General features: G+C 48.5%; 1 protein-coding gene across 1 annotated transcript; it reads left to right on the forward strand.

Moving 5' to 3' along the window:
• Positions 1-3,284: 3,284 nt before the first annotated feature.
• On the forward strand, positions 3,285-20,355 carry ZNF74 (zinc finger protein 74). Its single transcript, XM_032875925.1, has 5 exons — positions 3,285-3,479; positions 3,833-3,918; positions 14,065-14,191; positions 14,626-14,721; positions 15,644-20,355. The coding sequence occupies exons 1-5, from the start codon at positions 3,446-3,448 to the stop codon at positions 17,284-17,286; spliced, it is 1,986 nt and encodes a 661-aa protein (XP_032731816.1). The 5' UTR covers positions 3,285-3,445; the 3' UTR covers positions 17,287-20,355.
• The last annotated feature ends 268 nt before the right edge of the window (positions 20,356-20,623 follow it).

Genomic DNA, 20,623 nt, shown 5'->3' on the forward strand with positions numbered 1-20,623 from the left:
CAGTCACACAGGCACACATGAATGCACACATTCACAGGTGCACACAGATGGTCACACACAGAGGCACACTTTCATACTTAGACACACACACACACACAGACACACACACACACACACACACATACAAACACACCTGCCATCCAGGCAGTTGCTTCTGATGAACACTGGTTCTGCCCTTGGCAGGAGTATTAATCATTTATAGCCATGTAACAAAGTTAACTCCAAACTCAGCGACTTAAAACAATTAACAGTTATTATTTCACATAGTTTCTGAGAATCAGAAATTTGAGAGTGAATAATCCTGTGAGATCTTGGCTTTAGGCTTTTCTAAGGGAGGTCTATTTTGGTTTTGCCCTTCGTCCTAGGACATAGCCCTTAACATTGGGCTATATCTTAACCCCTAAGACCTGCACCCCCTGGGATTCCAATGGCAATCTCCAGGTATTTAATAAATTCCTTGGTGAGAATTAAATACCAGACTCTGTTGAACTCTTCACTCAGCTTTTTAGCCTTCCAAATGATGCTTAGAGGAAAGCATCCTGGGAATTGTATGCAGTTAAGGAGTCACTCAAGAATTTAAGGGGAATCTTTATGCAGATTTTGAGGTTTATCCTTATTTGGCTATCCCCAAATTTCTGGATTTTTTTCTCTCAATTTAGAACTATTCTCCAAGCCCTGAAGCTCTGGCCTCTGTATCATCAGCCCATTATCTGTCTGAGATCTATTCCTCTGTGCAAGTTTGTAATCATTACTGGCAAGAGGATTAGTCTGATACAAGCTACCTGTACAGATACTTGGAATAGGTATTTGGGTTCTAACATCAAACAGTAATATAATAAGACATTACCTTAATGTCTTTAGTATGTTTTGGTCTTTAAAATCTTCCAATTTTAAGTGCTTTTTATTTTTTGTTGAGGAATAATTGACATATAATAGTATATTAGTTCCAGGCATATAACATAGTAAGTTGACATTTGTACACACTATGAGCTTTCTACTTTTAAAATGGTATATAGGGGCACCTGAGTGAATCAGTGGGTTAAAGTGTCTGCCTTCGGCTCAGGTCATGATCTCAGGGTCCTGGGATCAAGCCCCACATCGGGCTTTCTGCTCAGTGGGGAGCCTGCTTCCTCCTCTCTCTCTCTGCCTGCCTCTCTGCCTACTTGTGATCTATGTCTGTCAAATAAATAAATAAAATATTTTTTTAAAATGGTGTATATATACTCATATTTCTCTGGAACTCCACATGGCCCTGCTAATCAGCCCTCAGGATTTTCCATGGATGACCCTAAGGAGTCAGAAAGTAACCTAGGACGTCTCTTTATCTAGTAGAGTCTTACACTACCTATTCTCAATTAAATGCCTTTCACAGCTCCAGAATTCTACCTGTACCCTGTCATCCACCTCCTTATTTTAGTCTGGACACATCCATGTAGCTACTGTCTTGTTACTTTTCAGGACTGGTAGGCAGAGATATGGGTGGACAGAGCACTCAATACAGAGTTCCTGGGATTGTACTCATTTACATACACTCACCCAACCAGATCCATGAGACCCACAGTGACATAAATATGTACACAGGGGCATAGACTTACAAATATGCACATACTGATGAGCACTGTGGGTACACACAAACACACTGAGTGACATACAGTGGAACACACACAGTCATACTGGACCCATGATACCCAAACACAAACCAGAACTGTGGAGAGAACACACACACACAAACACACACACACACACACACACACACACACAGGTTTTCAAATTCACCTGCACAAGATACGTACACACTGCCACACACAGATACAAACACACCTAGATCTGTAAGACCCATAGAGACACAAATACATACACAGGTTCGCCTATACACAAGGTGTATACTCGCATATTATCCAGCCCCGTAGCGCAACAGACACTCACCGCTACCTTCACAGATTCACAACCAGGTCTGTGAGATTCAGGTGCACACAGTCCCACAACCACTCAGTTTCCTGCCCTGGGGTTGCTATTGAACGCCGTTCCTGCACTGGGCACAATTTGCTGGTATTAAGTGAGAAACCTGTGGCCAAGCCTAGGTTGGGGGTCAAGGCGGGGGTTTGAAAGTTCCCAGTCTGCATCCCCTCTGCCCCATCACAAACTAGCTCTCAGTAGGAACCTGGTAATGAACTTTCTCCTTGAGTTACTCGCGGGGGTTCAAAGCCTGGCTCCACCTCCTGGCTGTGTGACCTCGGATAAGTGACCCCACCACGCTGTACCCAATTTTCGCTATCTCTGAAACGAAGGTAATAATAGTTACCAAACCCCACTGCACTGTTGTTCATGTTCTGCCAGAAAATACACGTCAAGCACTTTCCAGGCAGGAAATGTGCCTGGCATTGTGGCTGGTGCTCAATAAATATTGGCGTCGTCACTGTGTTAAAGCTAGAGCACTAGGGGATCAGAGGGGAGCCACAGGCCAGACTCTCCTTCCCAAGTTCCTGAAGGTGGACAGCCACCAGCCTGACAACTTGTCTGGAGCTCTCCCTCCTCTGGGGTCCCAGGTGCACGCCCACCACCTCTACGGTCCCTAAGGCCAGAGGCCTGAGTCTTTTCGCAAAGATGAATGTGGGTAGGAGCCCAACCGACTCCACCTGGCGACATGAACGAACTGACAAGATAAATCCCCGTTTCTGAGCACCGCTCTCTCGCACCCTCAATGAGACACAAACACCGCCCCACATAAACTCACACACACTGAGATACAAGCGCCTTTTGCAGCAGTGGTTGCGAAGGAGAGCAGGGCGGAGCCTTGATAACTGTACCGGGAACTACATTTCCCAGAAGGCTCTGCCATGCGTCCGTTTACGTCTGGGCGAAGGGGCGTCTCCGGGACCCCGACCCCCTCTGGAAAATGGAATCCGCGCCGGCGCGACGCAAAGGCTACCGGAAGTTGTAGTTCGCATCCGGTCCGCGCAGACGCACTTTCCCGCGGCGTTCGCCGGGTTTATCCTTTGTGGCAATCGGTCGGCTTTTGTGGGAGGCCGGTCCGCTTGCTCGCGCATCCTTCCGACCGTCCGTCGGTCTGTCCGGTCTCCTCGGGGCCTGTCTGCCGGCCGCCCTGTGCGGCCGCTGGCTCCTGACGGCTGAGTCTGAGGCCGGCCCAGGACTCGGCCCACAGTGTCCCGGGCGGAGTGTGTGACTGGCTGCGTGGGGCGCGGGCTATGGGGCGTGAGCGCAGCCTGGAGTGTGGGGCGCTTGCTGAGCCTGCCTGACCCCGACCGGGGGGGGGGGGAGCCGCGCGCGGCGACCGTGCAGCCGGGAGTGCGTGTGCGACCCCCCGAGGCTCCCCTTCAGGCTGTCCCTGAGCCCCAGGAGCAGGACCGGCGCCTCTGGGCCTGGCCTGGGGCCCAGGAGGCTGCAGAGCTGCCCACGCCTCCGGGGAACGCTGCCGAGGGGCGCCATGGAGACCCCTGCCCCGAAGCCCCAGGAGAGAGGTACAGTTGGCTCTTCTAGTCACTGGGGCTGTGGACTTGCACTTGAGGAGACTGACATTCAGAGAGGTCAGGCTGGTTTCCCAAAAGCACCTAGCCGAGTCAGGCCTCCTGCCTCTTCACCGTGCACATCCGCTTGTTTCCACTGCTCCAGCATGCTGAAGAGGAAGGGAATGGCAGTTTTTCCTTCAGATTGTGCCCGATATTGGGGCTCGCTCCCCACCCCACCTGCGGGGGGGCGGTTCCTGACTGCTCTCTGGTCCAAGCCAGGGGTGGAGTGGGCTTTAGCTCAGGCATGCACCTGGTGGCTATGGGCTATGGCTAATAGCCATTTTGACTCAATTTCTCCTCCCCAGCTCTGTCCTCTCAGGAGCCTGCTCTTACCCTCAGAAAAAATCCAGAGGATAAATTGGGTCAGGGTCTCCCAGAAGCCAGGTCCAAGGTGAGTGGTTGTCTTTTCTTCCTTCTGAACATCTCGTTCTTTATGAAGAGGGTTGGCATTTCGGGATCTTCAGTCATCCAAAGACCCCTTTGCCGCCGCTTCTAATCTGGGGGCCTGCTGTCCCTCAGGAAGTTCTGGGCATGGGAAGAGCTCCAACTGAAGAGAGTCTGGGTGTGCCCTTGAAGTAAGTGTCCCTTCCAGCCTCCTTCAGCCCAGTGGGTGGGTCATTTGCCCAGCACTATAGCAGGAGCTCTGAGGAGTGGTTTTAATGGAACCCAAGCATGTAGGTGACATGCAGACCTAGGGGATGGTCCTCATCTGGGGGAGTTTTCTGGGATGGAATCAGGGGAATGAAAGTGCTGAAGGAAGGCTGTGTTGCAGCACCAGGGTAAGAGCGATGGTAGGGGGTGCGTCCCTGTGTCCTTTTCCTCTGTGCAGTGACCCTGTAATGGGGCTGTCAAGGAAAAACCTGTAATTTTGGAGGATCTGGGAACCCAGCAAGGGAAGTTGGCCCTGGGACCACTTCCGCAGCTAAGTAGAGCCCAAATCCCTCTTTTCACAGACTTTGGGTTTTGATTCTCATTTTGTTTACCACCTAAACCATCCTCATCCCTCGACAGTATTTAAAAGGATACAGATGATAAGAGGAGATTGCAGTAATGAAAAAGTCTGGAGGGTTGAGGGTCCTTTGACTCAGGATTTAGTGATTCTGTTTACGGCCCATTGAAAGGGGTCTGATTATAGAAAAATAGAAATAACTATAAAACACATTATGAGATATGGCTGGTTTCTGTAATGTGTTAGAATGCTCTGTTCTGGCATACACTCAGGAGACATGACAGTTAGATGTGGTACATGATCTTTGACAGGCCATAGATCAAAAAACTCAAAGGCAGTTTGGGACAACTGAGGAAACTTGAAAATGGATTTATCTTAGATCATCACTAAATATTTTGGGTGTGATGATCCCACTGTAATTGGGTAAAAGAATAAGATAGTCAAGGTGAAGCCCATAGTGTGAGATGTCATGATATCTGCAACTTACCTTCAAATGGTTCAGCAAAAAGTGCATGTGCATGTCTGTGCATGTGCTTGTGAGTGACTGCCTCAAGGTATTACCCTTTTTGTGCATAGGTGTTATTCCTAAAAGATCAGCTTCCTAGAACCTTGAGTAACTGGTCCTCCTCTCCTAAGTACTCTTCTCCCCTGGCAGTCCCACTCAGACTCACAGTTAAGTGTTTTGCTTTCCTGGGACATCCCACGCAATCTGTTCTGACTTCCCCACTAGTTTTATTTAATTATTTATTTTTAAAGATTTTATTTATTTATTCGACAGAGGGAGAGAGATCACAAGTAGGCAGAGAGGGTTGGGGGGAAGCAGGCTCCCTGCTGAGCAGAGAGCCCCATGCGGGGCTCAATCCCAGGACCCTGAGACCATGTGACGTGAGCCAAAGGCAGAGGCTTAACCCACTGAGCCACCCAGGCACCCCTTCCCCACTAGTTTTATTGCCACAGATCTGCATTTGATTCCCATACCTACCTGCCCCCTGGGATTTCTTTCTTGTCCTACAGAATGGAGATGCACGGGACATGGGCTTCTCCCGGGGGAATAACCCCCAGACAGGTCAGTGCAAGGCTTAGATCCTACCCTGCCCTTGCCAGTTGACACCCCCACACAGAAGCCATGTAGCCTCTGATAGCCCCCTTTCTCCAGTCACATTCTGACACCTCTGGAGCTTTGTTTCTGCCCATGTTTTTCCTTTCCTCTGCCAATGCCATGACCATGATGCTTCATTCTTGCCTGCGTCAGTTATGGCATGTTCTCAGCATGTGTCATCACCCCCACCTTCTCATCTCCCTGAAATCCAGTGGGTTTTTTGGATCACATTTATTGAGGTGTAATTTGTATACAGTAAAGTTCTCTGATTTTAAGTAGAGGATTTGATGAGTTTTGACAAATGCGTACAGTTGTGTAACCAGCACCACAATCATAACCTAGAATGTTTCCATCACCCAAAAAGTTCCCTCATGCCCCTTGGGAGTCAGCCCTCTCCCCCCACTCCTTGGCAACCACAATTTTGCCTTTTTAAGAATTTCTTATGGAAATATATAGTATGTAGTCTTTGGTTTCTTTTTTTAAAGATTTTATGTTTAAGTAATCTCTACACCCAATGTGGGGCTCGAACCACAACCCAGAGATCAAGAGTCACTTGCTCTACTAACTGAACCAGCCAGGTGCCCCACATAGTGTAATGCTTTTGAGTTCATGTCTTTATGTGAATCAGTAGTTTGTTCCTTTTTATTGGTGAGTAGTATACTACTTGTATTAAGTTCACAAAGGCTGCCTTGCCAAAGTCCTATAGATGGCGTAAACAACAGAAATTTATTGTCTGGAAGTTCAATATCAAGATGTCAGCAGGTTTGGTTTCTTCTGAGTCCTCTCTTCTTGGTTTGTGAAAGTACCTTCTCCCAGTGTCTTCACATGCATGGACTTTCTCTGTACATGTCTGGCTCCAAATTTCCTTTTTCTTAATAAGGACATCAGTCCTGTTGGTTGATGGCTCATCATAATGACCTCATTTTACCTTAATTATCTCTTTAAAGACCCTATCTCCAAGTATAGTCATTTTTCTGAGGTCCTGTGGGCTAGGGCTTCAGCATATGAATTTGGAGGGGTGACAGCTCAGCACAAAACACCACTGTAAATGGGTATTTACAGTTTGTTCATTAGGGGACATTAGGTTGTTTCCAAGTTTTGGCTATTACAAGTAAACCTGATATAAATGTTTGAGTACAAGGATAGACATGTGTTTTAATTTCTCTTGAATGAATATCTAAGTGGAATTGCTGAGTCAAATAGTAAATGTATATTTAATTGGCGATTTTATTGATCATTTCCAATAGCCATCTTTTGGTTTCATTGATTTTCTCTATTGCTTTTCTATTCGTATTTCATTTATTTCAGATCCTTATTATTTCTTTACTTTTTTTGGTTTCTTAAAGTTGAAACTCAGATTCTGATCTTGATCTCAGATTTGTCTAAAGACACCTTTCTTCTTTTTTTATGTAGCATCCAGTGCTATAAATTTTCCTTCTAAGCACTGCCTTCTACATCCCACAAATTTTGTATTGTATTTTCATTTTTATTCAGTTCAAAATAGTTCCAGTTTCTGTTGTGATTTCTTCTTCAACCATGTATGTTTTAGGAATGTGTTGTTTAATTTCCAGATATTTGGGGGATATTTTCTAGGTATCTTTCTATTACAGATTTCTAACTTAATTCTGTTGTAGGTAGAAAAGGAATGTTCTATGATTTGAATTTTTTCAAATCTGCTAAGATTTATTTTATTGCCCAGAATGTGGTTTATTTTTGAATGTTCTGTATGCACTTGAAAAGAATGTACCTTCTGCTTTTGTCAGCTAGAGTGTTCTGCAAATGTCAATTAAGTCAAGTTGAATGATGTGTTAATTGTTCTGTAACCTTACATATTTTCTGCTTATGTGTTGTATCAATTATTGAGAGAAATTACTGTTGAAATTACCAAGTATAATCATGGGTTTGTCTATTTCTCTTCAGTTCTATCAAGTTTTTGCTTTATGTATCTTGAAGCTCTGTTAGTAAGAACATCTATATTTAAGAGTGTTGTGAGCTCTTAATGAATTGCTGTTGTGATAATGACCGTGACATAACCATGTAATGATTATTATATAACAGCTTTTTTTGTCTCTGATGATGTCCTTTGCTTTGAAATCTGTTTTGTCTAATGTTAATACTGCCACTTCAGCTTTCTTTTGATTAGTATTTGCAGAGTATATCTTTTCCCATTCTCCCACTTCTTATCTACCTTTTTCTTTGTTTTAAAAGAGATTTCTGGGATGCCTGGGTGGCTCAGTTGGTTAGGAATCTTCCTTTGGCTCAGGTCGTGATCCCAGGATCCTGGGATTGAGTTCCACATCGCGCTACTTGCTCGGCGGGGAGCCTGCTTCTCCCTCTGCCTTCTCCACCCGCTTCCCTCCCTGCTTGTACTCTCTTTCTGACAAATAAATAAGTAAAATCCTAAAATGTTAATTTAAAGTAGTTTTCTGTACCTGATGCATGGTTGGGTGTTAATTCTTAAATTCAATTTGACGATCTCTAATTTCCAATTGGATTATTAAGACCATTCACATTTAATATAATTACTGATATGGCTGGATTTACATCTGCAATTTTGTTATTGATTTTCTATACGTCTTGTGTCTCTTTTGTTCATTTCTCCCTTAATGCATTCTTTTGAGGTAAACAAATACTATTTTTTTTAAAGATTTTGTTTATTTATTTGACAGAGATCTGTCAGAGAGGCAGGCAGGGGGGCGGGGAAGCAGGCCTCCCGCTGAGCAGAGAGCCTGATGTGGGGCTCCATCCCAGCACCCTGGGATCACGACCTGAGCTGAAGGCAGAGTCTTTAACCCACTGAGCAACCCAGGCGCCCCCACAAATACTATTTTAGTATACTCTTAATTTCTCTGATTTTATTGTTTTTTTCTTTTTAGTTACTTTATTAGATGCTGGAGTGAATTTTACTTTGTTGAGTATTGGCTTTTTGGGAGTTTCTTAAATATTTCAGGAATTTGTTCTGGGATGCAGTGAAATTACTTAGTATCAGATGGATCCTTTCAAGGCTTGCTCTGTAGGTTTTGTTCAGGTAGGGCCAGAGGGGCCACCTGAGTCGCTCAGTTGGTTAAGCATCTGCCTTCAACTCAGGTCATGATCCCAGGGTCCTTGGATTGAGCCCCACATTGGGCTCTCTGCTCATGGGGAGCCTGCTTCTCCTTCTACCTGCTGCTCCCCCTGCTTGTGCTCTCTCTCTCTCTCTGTGTCAAATAAAATCTTTTTAAAAAGGTGGAGCCAGAGAAATCTTTAGTCTTGGGCTAATTTTGTCAGATCACTGATGCTCTCCTTTCCTGGGGACTTTACTCAGTGCCCATATAGCAGGAGGACGTTCTCTCTGGCTGGTCAGAACATAAACTACTCCCAGCCTTATGTGAGTTTTAATGGTTGTTCTGCCTACTTCTTTCTCATGTTTCGTGTTTCTTTTCCTGATTTGGGGTTGTTTCTTCCCAGGCACATGCCTGTCGATCCTCAGTCTCAAGTGGATCCAGAGATCTGAGTCTGTGAAACTCCCTCTCCTCTGGCATGTTGCCCTAGAGATTTAATCTTCTGGTCTCTCTGAACCGTCTTCTTCTTCAGCTTGGTGAGACCACAGGCCCATCTGGGTTCCACCTGCTCACACAGCAGTCTGGAAACTGCTTCCGGGTAGGATGGGGTTGGTTGTAGGGCTCATTTTGTTTCCCTTCTCTCAGCGGTCTGTGTTCTGAACTGTAGCTTGTCCGGTGTCTTGAAATCAATCATTGTTTTATACGTTTTGCCCAGTTTACTAGTTGTTTGAGGTAAGAGGGCACATGTGGTCCTTGTTATGTTTTCTGTCTGGCAGCAGAACAGGAAACCCAGTTTTAACCAGGCTGCTGCTTCAGTCCTCCAGCCCACACTCAGAAGCTGTTGTCCCTCTCTCCCGCCTTCCCTCTGTCCATCCTGCTGCAGAATACAAGGATCTGGACCTTGGAGTACCTGTCTTCCCAGTCTGGCCCACAGTGGCACCCCCTACCGCTCCTCCTGGGACGCCAGAGCTCCGAGAGCATGAAGTCTCAGGACACGCGCCTCTGCCACCTCGGTTCACTGTACTGCTGAAGCCCAACTCACCCCATTTTTGTGCCCTTGGCCTCTCTGCTGTGGTCCACCCCTCCTCTAATGCCTGAGACCATAGACATCCCTGTCACGATTCTGGACGCGGCCCAGTCTGCTCTTTGTTTTCTCCCAACTCTTGGGGTGGGGGCGGGTTTCCAGCCTCTTGGTGTGCACAGCCAGTGGGTAGGAGATGGCCAAGTGCGGACTGACAGATGCTGGGTCCTTTCCTTGGTACCCAAGACTGGCATACTTCTACCCCACTTCCTTTTCTTCTTGACCCCAGGGGGCCCCACTGCTCCCAGTCCTTTCGCTAGCTGGAGAAACTGAAGCTTGAGCAAACTACCTGTCTAGACCAAAATGGTGCAGCTAACCACTGCTCTGCTTTTAATTCCTTCTTCTTTGAAAAGTAATTTTTGAAAAATTTATCAAACCAGTATTTGCTTTGTAACAAAGTCCCACAGCACAGTCTATCACTAATCTCCTCTTTTCCCCGCACCTATGGTCACAGTCCCCTAAGGCAACCAGTGTCCCAGTTTTGACATTGACTCCCACATCTCTCCCCTTGTTCTCATACTCAGACTCCAACGTACATAGGCTTAAGCATGTTGTTTTAAAAATGGGATCATACTGTATACATTCCAGTGCTGTCCTGTGTTCAAGTTGACATGTAATTCACATACCATAAAATCCACCCTTGGCAAGCGTCCTGTTCGGTGGTTTTGAGTGCACTCATGTAGAGCAGCTGTCACCACAGTTCATTTCCTTACCCAGAAAGAACCCCCGTGCCCATCAGCAGTCACTCTAGCTCTCAGCAACCGCTCGCTCATTTGCTTTTTGTCTCTCTCTATTTGCTTATTCTGGGCATTGCACATAAATTAGATCATATAGTATGTGGCCACCTTCTTCTGGCCTCCTTCACCTAGTGTAACGTACAACGCATGTCTTGGGCTAGCTGCATTATTTTCCATGGTCTGCCTGTGTGCATGTGCCCTAGTTTAGCCCGCTGTCCTAATATCTTGGTTGGTTGGTTTGGGGTAAGTACAGTGCTGCGATATCCTGCCTTGCATTTGCTTCCTTATATGCAGGAACTTTTGATTCTGTAGTATAAGTACCCAGAAGGGTGTAACAGTTCCCACTCCTGACAAAAATGCTTCCTCATGGCCGAGATCCCAGGTTTTAATTAGTGCTGCTCTGATAGGGAAAAACGCATGACGTTATTTTTGTTTTGATTTCCATTTTCCTGACAAGAAATCATTAGTCCTGCATCGTCTGTCGGAAATTTGCATTTCTTCCTTTTCGAGTGGCTTTTTCTTTTTTTTTAAATGTTGAAACAGTTAAACAGAATAATAACAACTTTCCATGTACCTGTTTTGCAAAATTAATGTCTACCTTTTGTCATATTTGTTCCAAATCCTTTTAAAAAACAAAACATTGTGGGTGCCTGGGTGGCCCAGTGGGTTAAGCCTCTGCCTTCGGCTCAGGTCATGATCTCAGGGTCCTGGGATCGAGCCCCGCATCGGACTCTCTGCTCAGCAGGGAGCCTGCTTCCCCCCACCCTCTCTACCTGCCTCTCTGCCTACTTGTGATCTCTGTCTGTTAAATAAATAAAATCCTAAAACAAAACAAAACAAAACATTGCAGGTAAAGGCAGGATCTCCCTCCTCTCCTGCCCTCCTCAGTCTATGACAGTTTCAGAGGACGGTGACTAACAGCAAACACCAGAGGACACCTGCCGTCCGCCAGGCCCTTGGATGAGCGCTTCACATGTAGTAGTAATTCATTGAATCCTTACTGTGATGCAATGACATGGACGATTAGCAGACGAGGCAACTGAGGCACCCCCAACTCATAGCTAGTAAGAACAAGATGGGGAGCCCACCTGGGCCACTAGGCTCAGAGCCTGTGCCCTTATCCAGCAGACAGCGGAGCTAGATGCACATTGGAGTATTTGTAACCTCCACACGGGACTGCTGGGCGTCACGCCGGGCATGGTTCCCCTCAGGCTGCCTTTGTAACCACTGCCGTGCTCCCAAGAGCTCCCCATGGACAGGTTCCTCTGCCATGCTCATTTTCACTGCTGCACGGTGCCCTGTTGTATATTCATCGCTCCCGATAGACGTTCAGCATGTTTCCAGTGTTTTCCCAACCACTCTAGGCTGGGTAGGAATCTCACAGTGGCCTTTCAAGGTGCAGGGAGTGTCAGCTTTTGCTAGCGATAGTAGAATATGTTTTGCTTTCCAAAATGGATGTCCCCCTTACACCTGTCGGGAGGTGTAAGACCATCCCAACTCTCCATGGACCAGCCCACACTTTGTATTTGCAGGCTTTAAACGTTTTGCCTCTCTTCTGTGTGCGAAACGGTATCTTTCTGTTTTATTCCACATTTCAGGATGTCTGCTTTGACTGAGTGTCTCCTCATGGGCTTAGTGATTTGCCAGTCTTCTGTGAATTGTCTGCTTATACCCTAGGCCCATTTTCTTTTTGTCTTCATAGCAATTTGTCAGTGTTGCCTGCAGAAAACATGAACTTTCAGGGCACTAGGGTGGTTCAGTCAGTTAAGCAGCTGCCTTTGGCTCGGGTCATGATCCCAAGGTCCTGGGATCGAGTCCCACATTGGGCTCCATGCTCAGTGAGGAGTCCGCTTCTCCCTCTCCCCCTCTGCTCACTCGTGCTCTCCCTCAAATAAATAAATAAAATCTTAAAAAAAGAAAAGAAAGAAAATGTAAACTTTCATGGAGCAAATGTAAATCTTCTCCTCCTGGTTTCCAGGTTTGCTATCATGCCAGCCACGGACTTGGAATTGTCTCCCGGAAGCCTCAACATTTAGATCCTTGCTGTAGCTGGAGTTGTATTTTGTGTGTAGTACAAAAAGGGGCTTTATCTTTCCTCCTGTTTTAGGTTGGCATTTGTCTTAGCTCGGGTTGCTGTAACAAAATGGCAGTGACTTGGCAGCTTCAGCAACAGAAATTGATTTCCTCACAGTTCCGGGGGCCAGAAGTCTGAGATCAGGGTGCTGTCGGGGTCCGGTTTGCTGCAGCTCTCCACCTGGCTCTCACCATGCTTTCAGGTGGTCTGTCCTCAGAACTCTCAATGGGGAGAGAGATCTCCTTTGTCCTCTTCTCAGAGACCACCAGGCTTGTCAGATCAGGGCCCACCTTTATGACCCCACGTAGCTTCATTTACATCCTAAAGACCCTGTCTCCAAACACAATCACACTGGAAGGGAGGGCTTCCACATAGGAATTTCAGGGGGACACAGTTTAGTCTGCAGCAACGTTGAGAACTATCTACAAGTATAAACCACTTTTAGAGCTAAAGGTCAAATCTCTTGTGACCCCAGAGGATGTCCCTTCTCTTCCCAAGACTGTCTGATAGCCATCTCAGGGCTTGAAATTCCACACAACGGTGTATGACCATGGGTGCTGATGCAGACCCAGGGTTTCCAGAGAAATGTGGTGACCCCTGGGAGCTTGGCCGTATGCCAGTCACTCCCAACAAACAGGGAGATGGGAGCCAGGCCTCCCCTGTTTGATTTATTCTTCATTCTTATGTCTAATGTCGTGTCCTGTCTACGATTTAAGCCAGGCTCCCAGGGCACCCACATCTTTGAAGAGCGAACAACCCTTGCCACCTTAGGCCGGCACCCTGATGGGCTTTGAGAGCTTATTTGCTGGCAAGGGGGACCCAGGGTGGGATTGGAGTGTGGAGACCAAGAGGAACATTGGGGATGGCAACCTAGGGACTCCAGAGTGGGTGAGGAGCCCTATCAGCAGAAGAGCCCGGGGTTCTAGAACAGGAGTGCATGCAAGTGTCAGTGACCCCTGCCAGGGAAGGTGGAAGCAGGTCAGTACTTGGATTCAGGGAGGGCAGGGCAGCAGGGGTCCCGTGGGAAGGTGTGGGAGGCAGACAAGAAGAACGGAGAGTGGGTGGCTCCCTTGGTCTCTTGCTGACAGAACTTGCTGATAAGTATGGTTTCCTTCCTTAGGGTGTGATAATGGCTTCCTCTCCAGAGTAGGGTCCTTTTGCAATGGTGAGATTTCAGGAGGGCTTCTGGATTCTTTGTACTATTCTTTCAGGTTCTTAAGTTTGACATTCTTAACCATGGGAAGCATAGCATTTTACCCAGAACTTAACAGCAGCCTCCAGCCCAACAGGCACCCGGACCCAGGCTGGCCAGGTCGCTTGGCCCTCCCAGTCCAGAAGGCCAGGTCTGCTTGGCGATTCCTGGCCCAGGCATGCTGTGTATGTAAGGGCTATATGATAGATGGGGTCCTATAGCACCTTCCATTCTCAAGAGAGGGTCATCAGAGGTTAACCCTTCATCCCTAAGGTCCTCAATTGACATCTGGCTTGCTTGGAACCATGAACACAGTCCCAATCATTCCTGTCCTGGGTGAATGAGAATGTGCTTGTCCTTCCAGGAATCAGTGACTTTCAAGGATGTGGCTGTGGACTTCACCCAGGAGGAGTGGGGCCAGCTAGACTCCCCTCAGAGGGCCTTGTACCGTGACGTGATGCTGGAGAACTACCAGAACCTTCTTGCCCTGGGTAAGACAGTTCCTTGAAGCCCAGTGTGCGGTCTGGCCACTCTGCCATGCCACAGGTATTACCAAGCCTCCCTGTGGTACCAGCCCTGGTGCTGGCCCTGCAGGATGTGGGGTGTGTGGCCGCTACACTCGTGTTGGGGCTGGACAGTACATGTCACTGCCAGCATCTTTGCCTGAGGTGGGGCTGGTCCTGGAGTGGGCCAGAAGAGGGGGGGCGGTGGACAGGGGCCTGAGAGCCCAGCCTGCCTGGAGCTTTCCAAGAGAGACTGGGCAGGGGGGTGTCAGTACCCATGGGTTCCTCAGAGCACACATATGAGTTTGGATTCTGCGTGTAAGAGCCCCCCATCCCTGGGGATGGCACACACTTCGCGGTACTGGGTCCTGGACAGCCATGCCCTGGGGAGCTACAGCACACCTCTTTCTTCCTGCAAGCAGGACCCCCAGTCTGCAAGCCGGATGTGATCTCCCACCTAGAACGAGGCGAGGAGCCTTGGTGGATGCCCAGAGAAGTCCCTGGAGGGGCTTGTCCAGGTGAGTGGGGGGCACAGTGGAAGGATGTGCAGACTCCTGCCTCCCAGGACCACACCCCACCCCACCTCCTTATGGTCCTGCTTCCCTTCCTTCCTTCAGCACACACAGAGGACCAACTATGTTGGGGGGAACCATGTTGGGAATACAGTGGTGAGCAAAACAGGCAAAGACATCTGCCTTCGACTGGTGGGAAACAGAAATCATGTCCACGTCTCTGGAAACATTTCACAAGTGGCACTTGTTGGATGGACAGAGGTGGGGAGTCTGCTTGGAAGTGGGGTTCAGAGCCTCCCTCACCAAGAAGAGGGCAGAGTCAGCGTGGGGGTACGGGGAGGTGGGGATCACCGTTCACAGAGGTGGCTCTGAGGGGGACGGCCCTCCAGGGTTGTGAAGCTGACAAGAGACGAATTGAGCTTTTAAAGAAACATACATATGTGTCAGGGCCAGAGCACACACTTACAGTTGGAAGCGTTCAAAGGAAAAACCAAAGAGACGTGGTCTGGGAGCATTCTTTTCCCTTCTGGCACCAGGGAGAATTTAGATGTAATTACCATTTCTGGATTGTGTTTACCCCGTGTTCACGCCTAGCCCCAACCCGATTCCGACACACAGCAGTCTCAGTCGATGTCTCAATAAGTGAGTTCTGTCCAACTGCCAGACCCCGTGAGCCCTGCTCCGTCCCTCACCCCCTGGCTCAATATGGAGCTCCCCGTCTCTTTTTCCTCCTCCCCGCTCGTGGGCTTGTGGCCCATCTCACTCAAGATGCATGCCCCTGGGCTCTTCCTCTCAGGCCCTCGCGCGCTGTGGCAGTGGCCTGCCCTCTTCTCTCTGTGCTTATCCAAACCCCCATCAGACCTCAGTCTGGACTCTAGTGCATCGCCTCCACTGGCTTACAGAAGATTGCATTTCCCATTTCTTATAGAGGGGGAGCCCGGACCTGGGGTGAAGGACAAGTCGTGTCAACAGCAGGGTGTTTATAAGGAAGAGCCTTGCCAGGAGCCGATCACCAAACCACTGGGGAGGTCCAGCGTCCTCAGCTCCAGGGGCAGCGAGTGGGCCAGCGAGGGCCTGGCGGCTGCTCCAGGGAGAAGCAAGGCTGCACTGCGGAGGCTAGTGCCGGGCAGCCTGGGGGACGTTCCGCCAGAGGGGCGCTGGCACAGCTGCAAGGCATCTGAGGATTTCCCCGCTGGGTGCACCCTCTTCACCCCTCAGACCATTCCTGCAGAAGGAGACCCTCCTGACAGGCCCACCGCGAGCTTCCAGTCTGGCGGACGGAGAGGGGGCCCAGGGAGAGGCCCCAGCAAGTCCAGTGACCACGGCGAACACCCACCCTCAAGCGGGCGGCGGGGAGTGGCGGCGGGGGACGGCCTGTTCGTGTGTGGCGAGTGCGGGAAGGCCTTCCGGCAGAGCTCGTCACTGACGCTGCACCGGCGGTGGCACGCCCGGGAGAAAGCCTACAAGTGCCACGAATGCGGCAAGGCCTTCACGTGGAGCACCAACCTCATTGAGCACCAGCGCATTCACACCGGGGAGAAGCCATTCTTCTGCAGCGAGTGCGGCAAGGCCTTCAGCTGCCACTCGTCGCTGAACGTGCACCACCGGATCCACACGGGTGAGCGGCCCTACAAGTGCAGCGCCTGCGAGAAGGCCTTCAGCTGCAGCTCGCTGCTCAACATGCACCTGCGCGTGCACACGGGCGAGAAGCCCTACCAGTGCAGCGCCTGCGGCAAGGCCTTCAACCAGAGGACGCACCTGACCCGCCACCAGCGCATCCACACCGGCGAGAAGCCCTACCAGTGCGGTGCGTGCGGCAAGGCCTTCACCTGCCACTCGTCCCTGACTGTGCATGAGAAGATCCACAACGGGGACAAGCCATTCAAGTGCGGCGAGTGCGGCAAGGCCTTCAGCAGCCGCTCGCGCCTCACCCTGCACCAGCGCATCCACACGGGCGAGAAACCCTTCAAGTGTGGCGAGTGCGGCAAGGCCTTCAGCTGCCACTCCTACCTCGTCGTGCACCAGCGCATCCACAGTGGGGAGAAGCCCTTCAAGTGCAACGAGTGCGGCAAGGCCTTCAGCTCCCACTCCTACCTCATCGTGCACCAGCGCATCCACACTGGGGAGAAGCCCTTCGACTGCAGCCGATGCTGGAAGGCCTTCAGCTGCCACTCGTCGCTCATCGTGCACCAGCGCATCCACACCGGGGAGAAGCCCTACAAGTGCGGCGAGTGCGGCAAGGCCTTCAGCCAGAATCACTGTCTTATCAAACATCAGAAAGTCCACTCTGGGGAGAAGTCGTTCCGATGCACCGAGTGCGGGGAGATGTTCGGCTGGAGCGCCCACCTTGCGGAACACCGGAGAAGACACAGTGAGGAGAAACCCTTCACCATCGAGTTTAACAAGCACTTACTGAGCACCTACTATGTGCCGGGAGGCCTGCTGGGCACAGGGGACGCGGGCGTGAGCAGCGTGGACACGATCGATGCCCTAGACGTGGCAGAGCTCCTGTGTGCCGTGCAGCCCCCAGCCGGCAGGACATCCCCGATGGGCAGCAAGCCTGGAAATTAGCGTGGCGTGCCCGCCCCTTGGCCTCGCTCCTTCCCCAGAAAGGGGAAAGCACAGCAGCTCAGATACATACAGCCCACTCATGCCTCTGGTTTAGAGACTGGTTCTGCTGCCTGTGCCGATGACCCACGCACTGGGACCACTCTCTCAGAAGTCATCACCACCCCAGGAAGCGCTTCGCTGTAGGAAAGAAGAGCGAGGGCCATCTGAGGGTGTCCCATCGGCCTGCTTTCCTTAATGGGCTTGCAGGACACGGGGTCTCTCCTGCAGGCAGAAAGAAGGTGTATTGATCATTGTGTCCTCGGACGGGCTCCTGGTAGGATCTCAATCAGGAATTTCCTTTGTATGTTCTGTTTAGAAGGATAATGATAATAATAAAAACAGAAGAATTACTAACAGTACTCCAAGTGAACATTAGTATATTCCAGGAGGGGAGAATGATCTCAAATGGTGGGGGTTTAGGAAAAGGCAGATTTCCTGGACTCACCTCCCTGCAGCAGCTCTACAACAGAGTCTTCTGGTAGCGACAGCTCTCCGTCTCAGGAGCACAGCCCGGCTTCGGCGTAGCCAGGTCCTGATGTGCCAGCATTGGGCCTGGCCATCTGGTCCCCGCTGGGAAATGGCGAGCACACAGATGGATGCTCAGCGTCCATCCAGGGCCTGGTGCTGGAATAGATGTGTCTAGAAGCGCACCTTCACCTCGCAGTGCCTCCCTCTGCTCCAGGGAGTTCAGCTCGCTGGCTCAGCCCTGCGGGAGGAAGCCCTCCACGGGACCTGTGCCCGTGCTCTCTGCAGAGGTGGGTGGGCTTCATCTGGAATTAATGTTCCTTCCGCTCAGTCCTAAGCAAGTCTAAGCTGCTTTCTCAGTGATAATACTTTACATTTATATAGAGAGCTATAGTTTATGAAGTGCTTTTTAGTATACTTTTTAAATTATGGCAGCAAAATTAACCACATTTCGGGAAATGTGGAAGTCAGGAAAAAGGCCCCCCATAATTCCTAATAAACTGCATTTCGCACTTTGATACATTACCTTCTGCTTGTTTCAAAGTGGATTTTTACATTACTGCAAACATAGTGTATATATCATTTTAATCTTTTTTTTTTCCCACCTAGCTGCATAGCAGACTTTTTTCCCCACATCACTGAACTGTCTGGAGTTGTAATTCCCAATGGAGGCTTAGGATTCTATTAGATGTTCTTTTGTTGGATGTTGAAGTTATTTCTATGTTTTCACTATTATAGATCATTTCACTGTTATGAACCATTCTTCACAGAGCATCTTTTTGCATTATACTCCTTTAGCATTTTCTTAGATTTCTAAAAGTGAAAGTTTTGAGATAAGGAAATAACCTCAGGAACCATTTTTTATATGGTTTTGGTGGTGTGTAAAGTCACACCATTTCATTATGAAGAGATCAGCCAGCAATAGTGCTCAGGTGGGAGCGTCCCCTGTGCCAGGGAGACTCCGGCTCAAAGCTGGGTGTCTAGACAGTCTTCATTCAGGTCACGGTGACCACACAGTGGTGCTCCCGGACACCTGCCACTCCACCGCAGCCCTCCAGAGTGTGCAAGCGGCCTTCCAGGGCCGCATCGTGGCTACCATGGACCCTACGTGACAAGTAGGAAAAGTCCTATTGTACAGCTGCATTTGTAAAAGATAAATACAATCTGGGGTTAGTTCGTCATCATCACACTCTCCTTCTAATATCAAAAGAACTTACAGTGAAAACATCTCTGCAGGGCCCTGGACACCGCAGCTGCTGTCAGCCGTGCGGTGAGGGCCTCTGTGTACTCGGCTAAGTGGTGGCTTATCATCTCCGTACTTTGCACCTTCAATGGCGAATGAGGCTGAATATTGAACATGCTGTGATTCTTGGCCTTTTGTCTTGAAAATGATTTGAAAATACCCTTCCCCCTCTTCATTGGAGACTTGATGTTTTTCTTTCATTTACATGTAAACTTTTTTTTTCCTGACTATATAAGCAATATGTATGTGCTGAAGAAATTTGGAAAAATCGTCAGAAAATTGTAAGAAAATACCCCTTGGTATCAGTTCATAGGCCACTGCCAGAGGTACACTTACTTCTATATTTTTTCTGTGCTCATATAATACGCCTTTGCTTTTAAAGCAAAACTAGATTCATTCTTTGGGTGTTATTTCCGTCTTTTTCCATTTAATGTTTTATGATGAACATTTTCCACATTACAGAATATTTTTCAGAAACATTGATGTTCCCATTGTGGCATGATTGATCTATTCCTTTATTGTTGAACATCATTATCTGTACTTATAAATAATTCTGGAACATAAGCCCGTTTGGCCCTTCGATCATTTCCTCAGAATAAATTCTGAGAAGTGGAGTTCATGGGCAGAGTTCACAAACCTTGCAAAGCTGTTTCTAGGTCGAACCCAGCATGACATTCTTAATTCTCCCACATGGGCCCCAAGAACATCCTTTTCCCTGCACCCATGTACACACTTGGCATCGTGTCCGCTTTTTATATTTACCATTTTGATACATCAAAATGTGTTATTGGTTCATGTTTTTTTACCTTTTTCTTCTCTTCGTATGAATTGTCTAATTCCAGTCTTTGTTCTTTACACACACACACACACACACACACACACACAGCACGTTGGCACATACCTTTTTATCTTTGTTACATTTTTAATGCACAGAAATGTTCAGATCCTGTGCAATTGGTCTTTTTGTCTTTCTCTTTGTATTTTTTCCTTGGCCCTTAAAAAGCCCCTTCTTTAAATCCTTTTTGGTTCCATGTTTTGCATTTAACCCTTAAATCTGTCTGTTTGGGATGTAACTTCCAGGGTCCCTGCATCATTCTAGAATGGCATTCTTCACTGTCCCTTAGACTTCTCTTTTCTGTTTGTAGCTTCATAATTTACTTTATATGTAGTCAAACTGACCAGGACAGTATTTTCAGTAGTTTTTTAAAAAAGTTTTTTAAAAATCTGTTCTTCCAGATGACCCAGGATTCTTTTTCTCAGAGCTCAACCTCTTCTTGTCCCTGCACACCTCACTGGGATCTTTTTTTTTTTTTTTAATGATTTTATTTATTTATTTGGCAGAAAGAGAGCAATCAGAAGTAGGAAGACAGGCAGGCAGAGAGAGGGGGAAGCAGGCTCCCCGCTGAACAGAGAGCCCGATGTGGGGCTCGATCCCAGGACCCCGAGACCATGACCTGAGCCGAAGGCAGAGGCTTAACCCAGAGCCACCCAGGTGCCCCTCCTCACTGGGATCTTGATTAGAATTAACTAATGTGAGCGCCTGAGTGGCTTAGTGGGTTAAGCCTCTGCCTTCGGCTAAGGTCATGATCT

This window comes from Lontra canadensis, unplaced genomic scaffold (genome assembly GCF_010015895.1).
Source record: "Lontra canadensis isolate GAN:19392208 unplaced genomic scaffold, GSC_riverotter_1.0 scaffold57, whole genome shotgun sequence".
Classification (NCBI taxonomy): domain Eukaryota; kingdom Metazoa; phylum Chordata; class Mammalia; order Carnivora; family Mustelidae; genus Lontra; species Lontra canadensis.